Source organism: Punica granatum, chromosome 2, assembly GCF_007655135.1.
Source record: "Punica granatum isolate Tunisia-2019 chromosome 2, ASM765513v2, whole genome shotgun sequence".
Classification (NCBI taxonomy): Eukaryota; Viridiplantae; Streptophyta; class Magnoliopsida; order Myrtales; family Lythraceae; genus Punica; species Punica granatum.
In genome coordinates this window covers 10,567,613-10,586,413 of record NC_045128.1, presented here as the reverse complement: position 1 = coordinate 10,586,413, position 18,801 = coordinate 10,567,613, and the positions used below count along the sequence as shown (strand labels likewise).

At 37.6% G+C, this 18,801-nt stretch overlaps 1 protein-coding gene and 1 pseudogene across 1 annotated transcript; both read left to right on the top strand.

The window, feature by feature from the left end:
* The first annotated feature begins 4,868 nt into the window (after window positions 1–4,868).
* LOC116194771 lies at window positions 4,869–7,087 on the top strand (annotated as a pseudogene).
* Window positions 7,088–17,149: 10,062 nt separating this feature from the next.
* Window positions 17,150–18,435, top strand: LOC116194875 (transcription repressor OFP8-like). Its single transcript, XM_031523782.1, has one exon. It carries the CDS (start codon window positions 17,315–17,317, stop codon window positions 18,230–18,232), a length of 918 nt encoding a protein of 305 aa, XP_031379642.1. The 5' UTR covers window positions 17,150–17,314; the 3' UTR covers window positions 18,233–18,435.
* Window positions 18,436–18,801: the final 366 nt, after the last annotated feature.

Sequence of the window (18,801 nt, the reverse complement as noted above, 5' to 3'; positions counted from 1 at the left end):
TGATTATTAGTTAACTGCCTTAATTAGAATCAATTAATTTTTAGCTCAAACACGTACTATTGTGTGTGACTAATTATGTTCATCACTAAATGGTGATGAGACTATAATGTCAATTTTTTTGACATTTTCGGAAATTCCTTTCCACACTAAAAGCACAATTTCCAAAATTACCTTAGCTCCTAAAGATCATGAGTGACGCCTAACAACATGTCATGATAATCCAATTAGTGATGATGAATGTGCAGTTAGGACATTTTGATGAACCAATGGCCATATATGCAAAGCACTCAAGTCCCTTTATTGTAGATCTCGATCAAGTTAGGGTCATGGCTAATGTAAACCCTATAAGCTGACCATATGGAACTTCTAAGCTTCTATTCTTAGATTCATAGACTTAAACTAGAAACTCCTTTCTATTTAAGTCCAACCACCTTATCCAAGGATTTCTTGATTAAGAACATGACTCAAACTTATAGGATTTTTCCATGTTTACTTAAGTCAATGAATCTCATCTTGACTGGACACCTAACTCCATACATAACTAATTACGACCACCGTTAGTTGGATATCCATGCTTAGCACAAGTATATAAGCAGGAGAAAATCCTAATTAATAATCGTGCCATCTCAAGTTAAGGACTATATGAACTAATATAGTCAAGATAATATTCATTGATAACAGTAAAGTACCACGTGAATATTATCTATGCGTCACAGTTCGACTCACTTATTTCTATAAGTGTTCACATGTCTGTCTTGATATCAAATATCGAATAATATGAGACTTACTACTCCATCTTCATTAGTATCTCACTACTCCTCTCAAGTGGCGCGTGATTAAGTGACCTAATACTTGTGGAAAGACGACCCGAAAGCCGGTCTTTATGGTTAGGATGACTTAGAAGCCGGCCCTGAGGATAATGGTTCACGGCCTAAGCTAGCCTATGAGAGAAGTGGATCTCAAACTGGGCTGGCTTGTGAGACATATTGGCCTCGGCCTGAAAGCCTTAACTCTGATGAAGTGGCTAGTGTGGGTCTCGGCTATTTGCCAAGTCGAAAGATATGAGCCTTAAGCTGGAACCATCGACTCGATGGAATGGATGGCCCCGGAAGCCAATCCTCAGAGCAATGCGATCACGAACCCTGAAAGATTCATAGTGCGTGGATCTCGGCTTCGCAAAGCCTAGAGAAGCCGCACCTAGGTCCGGAAACCTAACCTCGAGTGAAAGTCCATTGCTTGTTTGAAAGCTCGAAAAGGGATCGAAGTGATAGGTGACGAATGATCGGGGTTGTAAAGGAATTAAAGGTGCATGGTGTTGAAGTGCAAGAAAGGTAGATATGTAAGGTGCGATACAAGAACACAAATATAAGGAAAAAATAAAGGATAAAGGAACGAATCGATATATTAGCAAAGCATGTTGTGTTTGTGCCCCAGGGGGGACAATAGTCTTGACTTCCACTATTTATAGGCGTCTAACATATTCCTATACGTTGTAAACAGAGAAAATAAAGAGTAGCTATTCTAGAATTACCTACTTGGAGGTATCCTCTCCATTTATTATCTAATCAACTAGTTCTAATAAAAGGAACAAATAATTTAGCAAACTTGGAAAATAAATCTGCAATGTTCCTAATTGCCAAAACTAAGATATGAAAATCAAAATATCAAAGATAATGTCATGTCAATCCAAAACTCGTCCATTCATATCAAGCATCATCTTTCATGCATAACTCCTTTATAAGGAAGTCAACCCTCTATATAATCTTCTCCATCCTTCAGAAAATGTATTGGTCGCCTCCTGCCTTGGAATCCTCTTGGATTCTATGCAAGTCAACTTTCTAATATGAACTCCATATAATCTTCACTTTCCAAGGAAATCTCATGCACATAAGCAAGAAATCTCCAATCAAAAGGAAATCTGTGCGTTTCCATTATTGCCGCGCAAATCACCATCCATGAGGAGTGTCTACATATGCAGTTGCCTTACCGTGAAGATCATTCCCATGATTTCCATCTTAGGGCTGCCAACCGGTACTCGGCTGGCCGAATAAGATATTGCTGAGATTTTCGGGTCGGGTAAGCTTCGGGTTTTAATCACGGGACTGGCCTCCTTGCTTGGGCCCTTGCTTGCTTGCATCAATAATCATGGGTTGCTCGTTTGGATCCAATTATGCTCACAAAGCCCACCTTATCAGCGACGTGCTCCTCGAACTCCTTAATTTAAGCGAGGTTTGAAAATTGGGTGTAAACAATTCCACACTCTTCCCATTTGCATATAATGGAATTGATTTAGCATTCTTAAGAAACAAAATAAACCTACAATTTCAAGAGTTCACATCCCATGGTTAGTGACATTGGAATCAAAATTTGAACCAGTAAACATCAATGGTGTATTTGATTTTAGAGTTAAGTAGAGTTGAATTTTGATTTTAATTGGGTTGTTGAATTATGAGAAAATGTGTGAAAAAGTAATGAATAGTTGAGAGAAAGTAATGATTGTATTGTTGAATTGTGGAAAAAGTAATTGATAGTTGAGAGAATTTAGTATTAAAAATTAAATTGAATGGTTAAATTTTTTTTTTAAAAAGGAAAAAGTAATTATTGTGTTATTGATTTTTTTATGTAGTGTGTAGAGTTAAAGTTAGAGTTAAAATTTTAAAAATTTGATTGCAAAACCAGACAGAGCACAAATGTCGAACACTTGTGCCCAAGACCTTACCATCCAATGCCACCCGCCAAGACCGCGATCTTTTTTACAAGCCCTAGAGGTAAGTTTGAAAAATAAGGATAGTTGCAATAAATTAGGCCTAATACATACAAAATAAAGTTGTCGAGAATCGGGGGGGGGGGGGGGGGGGGGGGGGGGGGGGGGGGGGGGGGGGGGGGTAAACAACTGGGTTAAGGATGTGGATGGTGGCAACTATACTAACGTTGGGGGGAGATGGAGGTACTACAGAGAGCGATCAAGAAAAACGCAGATGGAGGAGGTTGTGACAACTGCCAGTACTAGGGCAAGATGGCGGATGAAAGGGGCAACAACACTAGTGATAGGCAAGAGGGGCAAGGAGACGAATGCTGGTGGCAATACTGGCGCTGGGGCGAGACGAAGGCAAAACAATTGAGAGAAAATGCAGATGAAGGATGTGGTGGCAACCGCCGGCGTTGAGGCAAGATGGCGGATGAAGGGGGCAACTTTAGCTATAGGCAAGAGGCGGATATCACTCAGACAAACCCAAATCTAAGATTTACCTGAGACGTTCTTTTTCTTTTGGTAAGAAGATGAAGGGTCAATTAATCGTTCAATATTCTCAAAGTGCAATTCTCATGGTGTTGTTGTGGCATGTTTATAGGCTCCTAAAGTTCTCAAATTGCTGACATAGCACATTCTTATTATACTAACAGAGACTTCATATCGTACGATGCTCGAGAGTTTATCTTAAATACCTATAAATATATAGATGCTTTTTTTTTCAATATTTTTTTTTTAAAAAAAAACTATTCTAGTTTTATCGCTTCATTAATGTCTATATAAATTACTGCAAAATCTCATTGCTTAAATTTATACAATATAAATTATTAAGATATTTCTAGAATTTATATAATTTAACGCGGGCGTAATTGACTAGATTTCCAATTATTTCTATCCATAGAGGCGTGTGCTTTCCACGACCCGACCTTCATTGACCGTTCTTTGGTCAAAGTGGCTTTTCGGAAAGTAGAGGACGTATAATAATCAACTTCACGATATAGAAAATTCATCATTGTTATTAAGAAAGAAGCTTTCAATTTTAATATCCTTTTCTTTTAATCATGCCACAAATTTCTCTTTCAATTTCTTCGACTTTTTAACCAAATCGTCTTACACCATATATAATAAATGCGAACTTTGGATCTATCTTTGTATATTCTATTGAAATATATTAACAACATCGACGCGTGAGGGTCTAATCTTGCTTACAAACAAATGACATTATCAAAAAGTAATAAACAGGAAACAAAACGTGGAAGAAAGTGCATTTGGTGTGTTTGGTTTTTGAATTGAAATTTTAACTCAACTCAAATCATTTTTGGGAAATAAAAAAAGATAAAAAAAATAATTGTTACAAATATTAAAAAATATATGGACGTGTGAGAATATATATATGTATGTATATATAGATGTAAATTAGATATGAAATTTATTATTAAAAGGTTAATTATAAAAATGATTAAAAAAACGCGAGTGAGATAATATTATTAAAAGAAAGAAAAAAAATAATGATTGTAAGTTGAATTTGTGGAAAAATAGAGTTGAGTTGGGTAGAGTAAAATTTTTATTCTAAAACCAAACAAGCTTATGTAATTAACTTATATGATTTTACCTAATATTTAACAATCTATATATAACGCCTTTCGCAGGTGAAATTAAATAATTTATAGTCGGGGAGGAGTTCGACCTTCTCTAAACTTGATTATAATAAAGACGTAGTATCTTAAAACCACCTTAAGTCGATCCTCTTGCTCTGGGACGGCCATCTCGATTACTACAAGAAACACTCCACGCTAAATTGCAGTTTGACTACATAAAAGAATAAGTAATTAGTGCATGTATATGTTCTCAATCAGTCTTTAACCTAATTTATTTAAATCTTAATTAAAAAAGAAAGCAAATTGAACGTAAATAGATAGATAATTATCATTTAAAATATCTAATGGAAAAAAAGGGAAAATAATAAAAGAAAAACTTCATTTTCCATGCGGGCTTTTAGGATTAGGAAAAGGGACAATAAAAAGCATATGCAAAAATTAATGGTGGCCAAGACAAAATTGTTTGGCGCAATAATGATAAGTTCCACCTCACATGCTGCATGCATTCTTATTAGTATTTGATTTTGTGCTAACCCATTTTAGTATGCATTTCTCTCTCTACCCCCCCACAAGAAGACAGAGAGAGACAGAGAGACAGACACAGACAGAGGTCGGAGAACCTTTGAACAGCGTCCACAACGTTATTTGCTCTATTTTCGCCAATCCTTCCATTTCCTCCATTAATGAAGGAGCCGAATCTCTACGGTCCCTTATTACAGAAGATCCCCAGAGAAGGAGAGCAAGAATCTGATGTCCCGGTTCTTCTTTTCTCCCGCGAAGCAGGTGCGAAGCATGGGGCGGATTGCAGCTGCAGAGAAGCAGATCATCAGCCCGCGACTGAGCACGTCAATGCTCGGTCACGGCGCTCTCATGTATACGGGAGCGGTTCTAGGCCCCGCCGCCTCAACTGCTACGCCCTCGGCGGGGCCATCCTGGCCTCGACGACCTCCGTCCTGTTGGGATACGGTGAGCCTCCCGTCGCCTCCATACCGAGCTTCAGCTAGTCGTATAGTTTTACGAAATATAATAGTATTTACACGATTGGTTGCAATATCTTTCTAGTTGAAAATGCTACCAAAGATGGAACTTGGTAAATTATAAATTCCTATATGGTGGCTGAAGGAAATATCTTTTATGGTGTTTAATCGGATAATTAACCGTTTTTGGGCTGGAGCAGATATCGGGGTGATGAGCGGGGCAGTATTGTTCATACAAGAGAATCTTAATATCACATCCACCCAAGTAGAGATTCTAGTCGGGTCGTTGAATGTGGTGTCTCTGGTTGGCTCTTTGGCATCTGGGAGGACATCTGATTGGCTGGGCAGGAGGTACACCGTTGTCCTAGCTGCATCCACCTTCCTAATCGGGGCCCTCCTAATGGGCCTTGCCCCGTCATTCTCATTCCTCATGGCGGGGCGCCTCGTGGCCGGGATTGGAGTCGGGTATGCCCTCATGATTGCCCCTGTGTATGCAGCTGAAATCTCCCCCTCTCTTACCCGGGGCTTCATGGCTTCCCTGCCTGAGGTGTTTATCAACATTGGGATCTGCTTGGGTATATCTCGAACTACACCCTGTCGGGGCTTCAATCTGATATTAACTGGCGGCTAATGCTCGGCTTGGCGGCGCTGCCGGCAGCAGCGGTGGTGCTAGGGGCGATGGCAATGCCAGAGTCGCCACGTTGGCTTGTAACGGAGGGCAGGATCGAGGAGGCAAGGCAAATCTTGATCAAGACCTCGGAGACGGAGGAGGAAGCCCAGGACAGGCTCGAGGAGATGGCCAGGGCCGCATCTCTTGACCCAGATAAGGCCCATCGGCATGGCCAGGGTGTTTGGAGGGAGCTACTTTTGAACCCTTCGCGGCCCGTCCGCCGGATCCTCATCGCCGCCATCGGGGTCAATTTCTTCATGCAGGCGTCTGGGAATGACGCCGTTGTGTACTACAGCCCGGAGGTCTTCCGGGATGCGGGGATTGATAACAGGCAGCAGCTCATGGGAGTCACGATCATCATGGGATTTGTCAAGACGTTCTTCGTGTTCGTCTCGGCCCTGTTCTTGGACCGGTTCGGGAGGCGGCCCCTGCTGATGCTGGGCTCAGCGGGGATGGCAATCTCCCTGACAGGGCTAGGCATGGGCTCCAAGTTCCTAGGGAGCTCCAGCTCGGGCAAGCCGCTCTGGGCGATCGCGCTGTGCGTGGTGGCGGTCTGCGCGGACGTGTCGTTCTTCTCGATTGGGCTTGGGCCCATTACATGGGTCTACTCATCCGAGATCTTCCCGACAAGGCTTAGGGCCCAAGGGACCAGCCTGGCAATATCGGTTAACAGGCTGGTGAGTGGGGCAGTGGCAATGTCCTTTTTAAGCATTTCAAGGGAAATTACATTCGGAGGCATGTTTATCCTGCTAGGGGGAATCATGGCCTTGGCTACATTCTTCTTCTATTTCTTCCTACCAGAAACTAAAGGCAAAAGCCTCGAAGAGATCGAGGCCCTTTTCGATGATAGACCGAGTACCAGCAGCAAAAGTTAATGATCGGATTTCTCAGTTTTTCTTTTTGTAACTAGTAATTAGTTGTTATCCTTTAATTGTAGATGCCTTAGTCAAATTGGGCATTCGAGGGATTTCTCCATGGCCATGGAGTGCATGCTTAATAAAAAAGTGAAAGTGATCATGTCGAGCAGCCCAGCCTTGGCTAGCTATCGAATCTGATTATGACTGATCGGTGGACATGATTCATTATTATCTCCTATCCCCTAATGTGACTTCTGATAAGAACCAGCAACCAAGAAAATAAGCATCCATGGCAGCGCATATTCGGAACTACCCAAACAACTTGATATATGGTTTGAGAGCACGGCCCATTAAATGTTGGTGTCTCATCTTGCAGTCCATAAGACCAGAAGTGAGAGAAATCCAACTGTCTGCGAACAAAGACTGATATTTGAGCAGTGACAATCGGGTGAGTTCTGTTACGAGATTATACTCCGGCCGGTAAGTCGAAATTAATGTCCAGAATTTGAGTGTTTGCACCTTTCGGCTTGCGCCCTTTCAATTGGTTCCATGAGTTGGGCTTTTGCATTCTCCGAACCCCATACGCGAAGAGGGAGTGATAAGCTCAAGCAAAAGTAGAGAGTGTTAAGTAAATACAGTTTCCTCTTTTACTTTTCCAAAATATAGACTGTAGTCTATTTATTTATGAAACTTAAAAAGGATTTTTTTAATTACAATTTTAATTAGTATATCTATGAAGATTTAAGAACATAATTTTTCACATTACAATGTTAACAATAATTAATCAAGGAATAGAAAATAATAGTTAAATGGACCGCGAAAAAAAGAAAGAAAAAAAACAATGTGAAGGTGGCCGAAACTTCTTGCAGAATGAGAGAGAGAGAGAGAGAGGGGAGAGGAAGAGACAAAAGAAGGAAGATGGAGAGAAAAGAGGGAAAAGTGGAGTTGAGGATTAGAAGAATTTCATCCGAGTTGGAGTGTGACATTCAATTTTGATTGCTATTAAATAGAAATTTCATCGGTAAAAAGTAGGGGCGTGCACGGATACCGGATATACTTGAAACCGGTCGAAATCTACCAATTATGATAGAGTCCGGGTAGCTCGTATTGAAAATAGGGTAGAGTCCAAATATTAAAATAAGGAAGATGTGAAAACAGGTTCTGATATATATATATATATATAGTTATATTGAGATATTCTTATATTAAAATAAATATTTACTAATTTAAAAAAATATATTTTTTTTTATGTTGACGTTCTGTTTTGCGTAATTATTGATTATGAATGAGCATTTTTTGTTTATTTGGTGGGAAAAAAAAATAAAGGGTTCCAATATGATACCTAGAACTTGTGATACAATACAGGTTCGGAGTCCAAGACTCAATATGGTAGGGTTCGGTGTCAAATTCTTGGAACATATTCCTTATAGAGTATGGTACGGGTATCATGAAATGAACATGGTACCTGTACTAGCACGCTCCTAGTAGAAAGCGCCCGAATTAAAAATATACAAGAATTGCTTGCGAATTTTTATTTTATTTGATGTACTTAATCATGTGATATTGGATCCATTAAAATAAAAGAAAATTTGTTATATATAGCAGTATAGATATGAAGTACTTACTTATAATTTGTTGTAAAATTATGATTGATATATTCGTAGTACCTTATTGCTCTGATGGCGTGATAATTGTCTAGGATGTTTCAAACGATCGGGAGGAAGGATTTTTTTTTCCCTAGTCTAATTATAACGAAGTAATTCGAATGGTTTTAAAGAGCGAAGGAAATTATAAAATACTCCATGGGTATATAAGAGGAATGCATTTCGCTACTTAAAGTTTTTGGATTGATATGAGTCAGATTACTTCTAACTTGATAAAAAGTAGGTTATATGTATAAGTGTAAGCTTATACCATGCCAAAATTCGAGTAAGCAAGAGGAAAGTCCTCCTCGTGATCACTAAAACTAGAGTTTGGAGTAGGAGGTCTACCTCATAATTAGTTCTCGAGAACATGTGTTTAAGAGCATGTGACATGCATAGATAAGTGTGTGAAACCGCATTGCCACGCATAGACTAGATTGAGAGAATACATAAATTGTGCTCACCATCCAATTTGCTTAGAATTTTTTTATTAAGATATGAGATCAACAACGTATAACTACAGTGGAAATTTAACTAGGTATTAGAGAAGGTTTTAAGCACCGTTTGGGTTTATAGCTCATTAGACTCGAATAGGTCGATAAGTTCAGCTGCATAAGAGAAATCCTGCTTCATGATCTCTATTGCCTCTCCTAGAAAGAGTACAAAAAAGAAAGCTCACCTTGTGATTTATTACATCCGAGCATAAAAGAGTCAGGTTGCCTCATGGTGAGTTGTTGCAGACGGGTATACAGGCACGCGGTAGGACTCGGGCTATTGCGTGAGTGACTTCACATTACTATGTAAGGTGTTAATAAGTTAGAAATCCGATATAAAATAATTAAGAAGTTTTCTATGAATTTATAAGAAGAATCAATTCCCCACCTAATAATTAAGTTGAACTTTTGGATTGGACAAACACCGAACTACTTATACATCAAATGGAAAATTCAATTGAGAGAGGGAGCTCACCAATTCGGACACAAAGTTGAGAAAGAAGACGGAAAAAAATCTACATATAATACACACTTATGTATTATATATATATACAGTCTTGTGAGTGTGGGGTCAGCAAATGTATATCAAGTGTAGTTTTCTTCTTCTTGTCACTAAGCTAAGTTCGACTTCAATTGGAAGGGTTGTACACCCACTAATTATATATATATATATACACACACACACTTGTGAGTGTTGGGTCAGCAAATGTATATCAAGTGTAGTTTTCTTCTTCTTGTCACTAAGCTAAGTTCGACTTTAATTGGAACGGTGTACACCCACTAACTAACCTACGCTGGCTATTGGCCCTTTGGTCTGGTCATTTGAAATGAATAAGTACAAAATTCAAATTACAGCTCCTCTTTTTGATGTGTTCTCATCTTGTTGGAAGCTACTTTGACTTTGAGATTCTTCTCCCTCAATATTTCAAGCGATTTCGAAAGAATAGAGGGGCTCATGAGGAAAAAGGGTTTTCTTCTCCTATATTATCATCGAATATCTTCATATAAACTTTTAAACGCTATTTTTATCGGTTTATAAAATGAAATTATCAAATCCGATCAATCATGACCGTTGATTATTACAATTCCCGCATCAGTCTTATTTAGTATGCGAGGGAAACGATCAGCTTTAATTCAAAAGACGCATGAATGGTCCAACATCGAGATGTTCAGAAAATTTGAACTTTGATAAACGAAGAGTACCAAATCAGATCGATCAATCATGACTATTCATTATGACTGTTTTCATATAAGTCTTATTTAGCAGACGAGTGAATTTCAAATCCATTCCAAAAGAGGCATGGATCCGAGAATTAGATGTATGCAAGTTTGAAGTCCTTGTCTTAAAAAACAATTTTAAAGAAAAAGAAAAAAAATAAGAAAAAGATAAAAGAGTTTGGAGTTCTCGGGAGGATACATGTTACTATTAGCCCCTCATCAAGTCATCTCCTCTAGTTTTCCCCAAAAATACAGGGAAAGAAAGTCATCTTCTCTATTGTCGCTTAATAATTGTACGGCTCCGAGACGGACACCGACGTGATGACAAATTATCCCTTCACGGAGGATCACTGCATACACACACACACACATACATATATATATGCAGGAGTATAGGGAAAGGAAGAGGACTTTGGTACTTGAATTCACCGGAGAAAAAACATGGAAGAGGTGACAATATTACCTTTGTATTCTGATGATATTTCGCCAGCGCTTGATGATTTTAATGCATGGTCATTGTCAATGTGCCGACCCCATCGATATACGATTGCAAAGATCCAATCTCCGTGTGGCCTGCCCATAAAAGAATTCTTGTGCTATTAATTTCTGTTTCACGCGATGAATCAGCGGAATCCAGCTAGCTAGTTCGAGTTGGTTTTCCTTTCCGGTAGATAAATGCCGTTTTGATGATTGGTTTTCTGGTCATTCATGCATTGTTTTGGAATGGCAACTCTATCATCTTTAGTAGATATGATTCAAAATCATCCAGAATCAAATTCTCTGGCATTATCGATCTCACCACCTATGGCTATCGCGCCCATCGATCAATTGGTCCCCTGCTAGGCTACCTCTCCTTATTTGTATATGTGTTGTTGATCAGGTGGCAGAACATTGTTTGCAATTTTGGGGCAAGATTTAATCATTGAACTTGAAATGACTCAGTCAATTCTCTTCCACTTAATCCCAATTTCACTGCCACATATTTTTCCGATGAGAGCCTAAAAATGAAATCCTCAGCAGCAAAATGCTGAAACGCATTAATATTTGCTTTCTCTAAAATAACAGGCCTTGATGCGGGGGCAAAAAAAAAAAAAACCATCAGCATAGTGAGTTGGCTTAGGTGGTTTGATCTCCCCTAAAATAAAGCTTCGGATTCAAATTTTGTCAATGAAAAAAATCTATAATCGGGAGATTTTTACCAATTAGTGGATCGACTCGGCTCGTATCTAGTTATGCCAATTACTATCTAATATTGGCCTTCATTCTCCTAGCCCTATCATAGCCTGCTGTGACAACATCAGTGCTACTTATCTTGCGGCTAATCCAGTGCAGCATGGTTGCAGCAAACACATCGCGGTTGATTATCACTTTGTCAGGGAGAGGATTTCCCGGGGAGACCTACTTGTTCGTTATTTTCCCACATTATCACAGTTGGCGAAATATTCTGATGAAGAACGTATCTGTCTCGACATTTCAGTCGCACAGTTCCAATCTACCGGTGTCTGCAACCTAACAGATTGAGGAGGTGTATTAGTGTATATTGTATATATGGTTAGAATGTGTAATTCAGGCGACAAATATGTAAAATGCTTGTACCACCACACATTATATAATATAGACACCCACACTTTGTGGGTAAGCCATTTTGCCCAAATACTCTACATTTTCAACTAATTTTTAAGAGTGATATATTTTTATTGATATTCTTATATATAAATATACATATAAATTTAAATCTTGAAAAATAAGTTAATCCTTTTTTTATTACAATCATTCACATTTTCGAATTCAATTAGAAAAACGATAAATTTTCTCTTAATAAAATAATATTTCATATTATAAAACCTATTTCACTCTCCTTTCCATTCCAATATACTAAACATAACTTTGATCCTTTCCTCCAAAGACTCGAATAACGAGGAGGAAATACGGAACTGGCCCAAAAAAAGGAAAAAGATGAAAGAATGGAAGGAAGGAAGGAAGAAAGGATGGCGTTATATGAATGTCCATGGTAATTAGAGAAATTGATGTCTTGAGATATTAGTCGGCAAAATTGTTGATGTCTTGACTGAGCGTCTCTTTCTGTTAGCTTATTAGCCGGCTTTTTTTCTTTGTTAAGAATGGAGGAGAGGTACGAGAAGCTCGGGAAAGAACCATCTTAAGAGTCCCAAAACAATGGAAGAAACTAATTCATATCCGAGATATGTCTATATCATTAAGAGGCAAAACTCTCTTAACTGTGAATTTTTTCTATTACTCTGACCCGAAACTTTGCTTAGGAGAAAGAGGTGTCAAACCATTTATATCAACCTAAGTTGATAAAAAATTGCAATATTAATAATAGAGGCTTAAATCTAAACTAGAAGGACTAATGTGACGTTTGGTAATGGAGTGAAGGTTATATTTATGTATATATTTAAGTGGGTTATAATGGTGGTTATAAAAAAATATGTGTGAGAATTTATTATTAAATTGAAAAAAAAATAAAAAGATAAAATTGTTGAATTGATAAAAATATAATGAATAGTTGAGAGAATTTAATACTAAAAATTAATTCTAATAATGGTTAAGAAAAAGTACGTGGGAAAATTTATTATTATATTAAAGAAAAAAAGTAATAATTGTATTGTTGAATCGAGAGAAAAGTAAAGTAGAGTTAAGTGAAGTTAAATTATATTTCATAACCAAGGGGTGCCTAAAATTGAAAGAAAATTATAGATACTGAATTGGCCAAATGCTGAAATAGAGGGGACCGCAAGCCAACATCATTTCCTTTCTATGATTAGATATTGTCAATTGCCTCAATCTTGACGTCAAACAAAATTCCCTACGGGCCAATCCATTGAGGGGCCATCTGCTGGGCCCATTAACAATCTCCTCTCCTGCTCGCATTATGCACTGTTCATGATGAGACACTGAGAAAGACAAATTGACCAAAAAGCTTTCACCATGCGACACGAACTCGGCAGATCACAATTAATTAGGCCTTATTTTGAAATGGAGTTAGAGTTTAATTCAACTCTATTTCAACTATGTATATATATATATATTTAATTATAATAATAAGGTGGAGGTTGAAAATAAAATAAAAAAGTAATAATTGTGTTGTTAAATTATGGGAAAAAGTAGTAAATAGTTGAAAGAAAGTAATGGTTGCATTGTTCAATTGTGGAAAATGAATAGTTGAGAGAATTTAATATTAAAAATTAAATTGAATGGTAGTTAATCTTAAGATAAAAAAATTGAAAAGAAATGAGAAAAATAATAATTATATTGTTGAATTGAATATAAGTGAAATTAAAGTGGAGTAGAGTAAAAAAATTACTTCAAAACCAAATAAGGCCTAAATCTCGAATTAGAATTCTATGCCTTAAGGGAGAAGAAAAAGAACTTCTTAATACAACATTGTTCAATAACAAGCACGATTTATCATGAAGGCAAATGCGTGCCCGGTATTTGTCACTTGTGTGTTGATATCATAAGAAACTCTGAAGAGGATCACAACTGTCTATTTTATAAAATTAACATTATCAGACTACATGAGGTTCATTATTTGTTCATATGACGGTAACGCCATTAGTACACACTCTGAAGCATAAATATGTCGTCCGAAAATTAATGCTTTTGAGAAGTCTCCTTAGTGTAACTGATCAATAAAAAAAATGAGAAATTCTTAGGTTCGGTCACTGACGTTGCGATTGATAACGGAGTAGAGTTTGATTTAGTTTTATTTCACAGGATGAAAATAAAAATAGTTGAGAAAATTTATTATTAAAATTGAATAAGAAGATAAAAAAGAAGAAGATTGTGTTGTTGAATTAAGAGAAATGTAATGAATAGTTTGAAGAATTTAGTATATTAAAAATTAGGATTAATTGCACCGATGATCCAAAAGGTTTCATGAATATTTCAAGTTGGTCCAAAAAGTTTTTTTGGTAATTTGTTGGTACAAAAAGTTTCAAAACCTTTTCAATATAGTACATTTCGTCAATTGCCCTGATGCCGTCAAATATTTTGCTGATGTAGCGCGTCCTATGTGTCACTTTTGTTACGTGGAATTAATCGGAGTGCGTCACGTCATTTAAGAGAAAATAAAATTTGAAAAAGTCCAATAAAAAATAGTAAAAATTTAGAAAAAATAAAAAATTATTTTAAAACTTTTTTAAAATAAAAAAATTTGGAACTTTTAATTTTAAATTAAAATTTAAAATTTAAAATTTAAAATTTAAAATTTAAAATAAATTTTATTATATTTAATTTTAAATTTTAAATAATTTAAATATTAAATATTAAATTATTTTTGAAAACATTTTAAAATAATAATAAAATATTTTAAATATTTTAAAAATAACTTTAAAATTTTTAAAAATATTTTTTATTTTTTTAATATTTTAATTTTTAAAAATTTTAAAATAAATTTTTAAAAAATTTTATTTTATTTTATTTTACTATTTTTTGTATTTTTTATATTTTTATTGGACTTTTTCAAATTTTATTTTCTCTTAAATGACGTGGCGCACTGTGATTGGTTCCACGTAGCAAAAGTGACACATATGATGTGTCACGTTAGCAAAATGTTAACGGTGTCAGGGGCAATTGGCGGAATGTACTACATTGAAACGGTTTTAAAACTTTTTGTACCAATAAGTTACCAAAAAAATATTTTGGACAAACTTGAAACATTCATATAACCTTTTGGACCGCCGGTGCAATTTACCCTAAAAATTATTTATAATGATAGATAAGAAAAAATATGTGAGAAAATTTATTATGAAATAAAAAAGAAAGATAAAAAATAATAATTGTATTATTGAATTAATTAAAAAGTAAAATGAAGTTAAGTTATTTTAAATTTACCAAACGGAGGAGTTAGGTGCCCTTTGTATGAAATTTTTTTATGTACTCAAGAAAAAACATTTTGTGCTCAAGAACAAATGTTTGTACAGACACATCGGTCGACTAATTCATGCATGCAGTCGGCTGATTATCTTATACGAAATGTTTGTTCTTGAGTATGAAACATTTATTCTTGAGTACAAAAATATTTCGTACAAAAGGCAACTGATTGAATTTTCAGTGATTGAACTTCATAATTGTTCTAAAAAAAAGTCTTTACTAGATACTAGTAAGATTCCTCTTGCAATCTCTCTTATGAATCATTATCATCATCTAAATGTTGAAGATATAATCGAGTAAAGGCATATGGTCGATCACCAACCATGCGGTGATATTGTACCGCCATCTAGATTAGGGTGCTAGCGGTGACTAATAAGGCAAGTATTGATGCAACATTATTCGATTAAGGAATTCATTTTAGGCCACTTCTTTCGTACGTTAACTGCAGATCAGACATGAATGCAATCGTGTTAAACTCAATGATGAGAGTATTATTTCTTTTCCTTTTTTTTTCCCAGATCGAGAGTGAATTTTCTGCACTAAATTCCTCTCTTTTATCCCACATTCCTTGACAGATTTTCTGCATTTCTGCTGGTGGAATTTTATTGCAGATAATTTTAAATTTATGTTTTGGGTGAATAGAAAATTTTAGATTTTCAAATCTTTTTTCTTAGTATATACCATAATATTCGGAAGTCCAAATAGATCACGACTTATCTTAATTTGAGTCGGGTTGATTCACTAATGGATAAAGTTCTTTGAGCATGAATTTTTTTTCATTCATAATACTCGAACCCAAGATTTTTTTCTTTTTTGCTAAATATTAAACTCAAAGACCGAAGTATTTGGTCTTTAAGGATACCTGGTGATTGTTCTTGGAACTGGAGAAAACTTTTGCAGCTGAGGACTTTGATGTCTCCCTATATCCGCTATTGTGTTGGCCCTGGTACGAATGTATCTTTCTGGTATGACAAGTGGTTACCGGTCGGTTCTTTAATAAACTATTGCACCAGGGGGCTCCAGTGCTTTCCGTCGATTAGGGAGCACGCAACAGTTAGTTCGATTCTGGTTGATGGATGCTGGCATTGGCCTAGAAGCTCGGATCTGCAAGCTGGCCTGCTCCGTGATCTCGCTAATGCAATTCAACTCTCTGATCGTGATAGGGTCACATGGACGGCTTACAAATCCGAGACATTTTCTGTTGCTAGTGCGTGGAAATGCTTTAGTCCCAGAAGCCAGAAGATGGAATGGAGGAACGCAATCTGGTTTGAGGGGCAGTTTCCTCGATCCTCTTTCATTAGCTGGCTTTGTATTCATAATAGATTGAGTACAAAAGATAGGCTTATGAGTTGGAGAATCTCGATTACTGCACCCGAATGCGAATTCTGTAGTTTGGAATTGGAGACCCGAAATCACCTCTTTTTTGAATGCCCTATCACCCAAGGGATTTGGAGAAGTTTATTAGACCGTGTTGGAATGAACAAACACAATGTCGACTGGAATACGGAACTTTGCTGGGTCTCCTCTCTCCGTGGAAAGAAGCTGGATATTATTTGTCTTAAACTTCTCTGGACTCACTACATTTACTGCATCTGGAGGGAGAGGAACGCCAGGCTCTACCGGAATCAAGTCTCGCCTCCAACAATTATAATACGAAGGATCTTCTCGGATGTGAAAGCAAAGTTGTCTGTTCTCCCTCGATTCTCATGCAAAATTGCACACTCTATCATTGCGAGGCATATGTTTCACCATTTTGATACTGCAACTAGTTGACTTGGGAGTAGCTCTTGGGTATTTTTTATTTTACTCCGTATAGAGGAAAATGGTATTGATTTCTGATGTAAATTCATCTGTTATCAATGAAGTTTCATCATTTATCCAAAAAAAATACTTATTTAAAGGGATAAGCGTCGAACATTTTAAATCAATAGACGTGAGTTAATTTATTTTTTTATTTTTTATTTTTTGAATTAAAGACTTTTTGGAGACACTTCCTCTCGTTTAAAATCGCCATAGACAAATTTCACACCTTCATTTCTTCAGAGCAGCATTTACGATTCACGTAAACCCCTCTCTCCCTCTCTCTCTCTCTCTCTCTCTCTCACTTTCTCTTCAAAAACACCGCCACCTCTCTTCTTCTTCTTCCATTAACGATAACCTCCCTGACTTCTCTGTTTGCATCTCTGTTTTTTGATGGTTCAATATTCATTGAATGGAGAAGGAAAACCGATTGAAGCTGCGAATCTCCCGGATGTTCCGGTCCTCCTTCGGCTCCTGCAGGCCCCGTAACCTCTCGGACGTGGCCGAGCGGACCGTCTTTTCCCCGCAGAAGCCCCTTCTATCCGCCCATCTACTCCGCCCCACTGCTGCAGATCAGCGGCCACTCCCTTCCCTCTGCCGCCCCACCTGCCCCGACCCCACCTTCTCCATCAACCCAACCTGCATCGTCTCCGCCAAGAAAGACCTGCTCCCCCGCAGAAGCCATCAATACTACTCCCCTCTCCCCTGCCCTGCTCCCAGCCCCTTCTACAGGACAACCCCGAAGAAGAGTACCAAAACCCAGAAAAAGAAGAAGGAGAAGGAGAAGGAGAAGAAGAAGGAGAAGCAGAGCCATCGACCGTTGTTCATCAGCACGTCGTCGCAGGACACCAACACGACCTACGGTGCTGGAAATTGGTTCAGCAGCGACGACGAGAGGGAGGAAGAGGATGACGGTCGATACTGGGGGGACGAAAGAGAGTCCCCGTTTTCTTCCATCAGTCTCTCCTCTGACGACTCCTCGGCAGCTCGGCGCCGCCGCCACCGCCGCCGCTGCAGCCGCCGCCTGAGCGACCGGAAGGCCACCAGCTCTCGCCGGAAAATAGTTGGTGATGTTCCCGCGGAGAGTGTACATAGCAACATCAAGGACAGCTTTGCGGTTGTGAAGCGGTCGAGTGACCCGTACGGGGATTTCAGGACGTCGATGGTGGAGATGATAGTCGAGCGGCAGTTGTTCGGAGCCGAGGAGCTCCAGCGACTGCTCCAGTGCTTCCTTGCCCTGAACTCGAGCCGCCACCACGGGGTCATCGTCGAGGTCTTCACGGAGATATGGGAGACGCTGTTCTCATCACCACCATTTTGCTGGAGTTGAAGAATATGGACTAATTATTTTTTTACCTCATTTTTTTAAGTTTTAATTTTCTGAAGGATTAAGGATGCTAATTAACGTTTATTAGCATAAAATTTTAGTTATCGTGTTTATTAGGTTCCTGACTGTATTGACTGGTTCCAGCTCTAGTGGAAAATGTCTTTACATTTTCTCAGAAAATTCGGTCTCTAGTTCTCTTTACTATAGATTGTGTTCGATCATATGGTCATTATTGATCTTTTGTTCATCAATTTCCTTTCGTTATCATACGATCCATTTCAAATGATTGAACCATAAAGGTAATATCTTTTCCTAATTCATCTATGGATCAAATGATTAAACCGTAAAGGTAATCATCTTTCTGTATTTCATCACCGCAGTTTGGTCCTTAATATACCGAATTTCTAATTAATCATATGCAATATCTCATAATTGAATAGTTGCTAAAATTGGGACACAGGTTATAGCCTCCGAGTTTTATTTGAAATGCAAAAGTTATTGATTGAAAGTGAAACTAATTCAGTCTTAGAGTGGAGAAGGTCTTGCATGCAACGTGGTATCACGTAATATTA

Bases quoted from the DNA above. Each gene is read 5' to 3' on its own strand.
- LOC116194875 (XM_031523782.1), top strand. From the start codon at position 17,315: ATGGAGAAGGAAAACCGATTGAAGCTGCGAATCTCCCGGATGTTCCGG.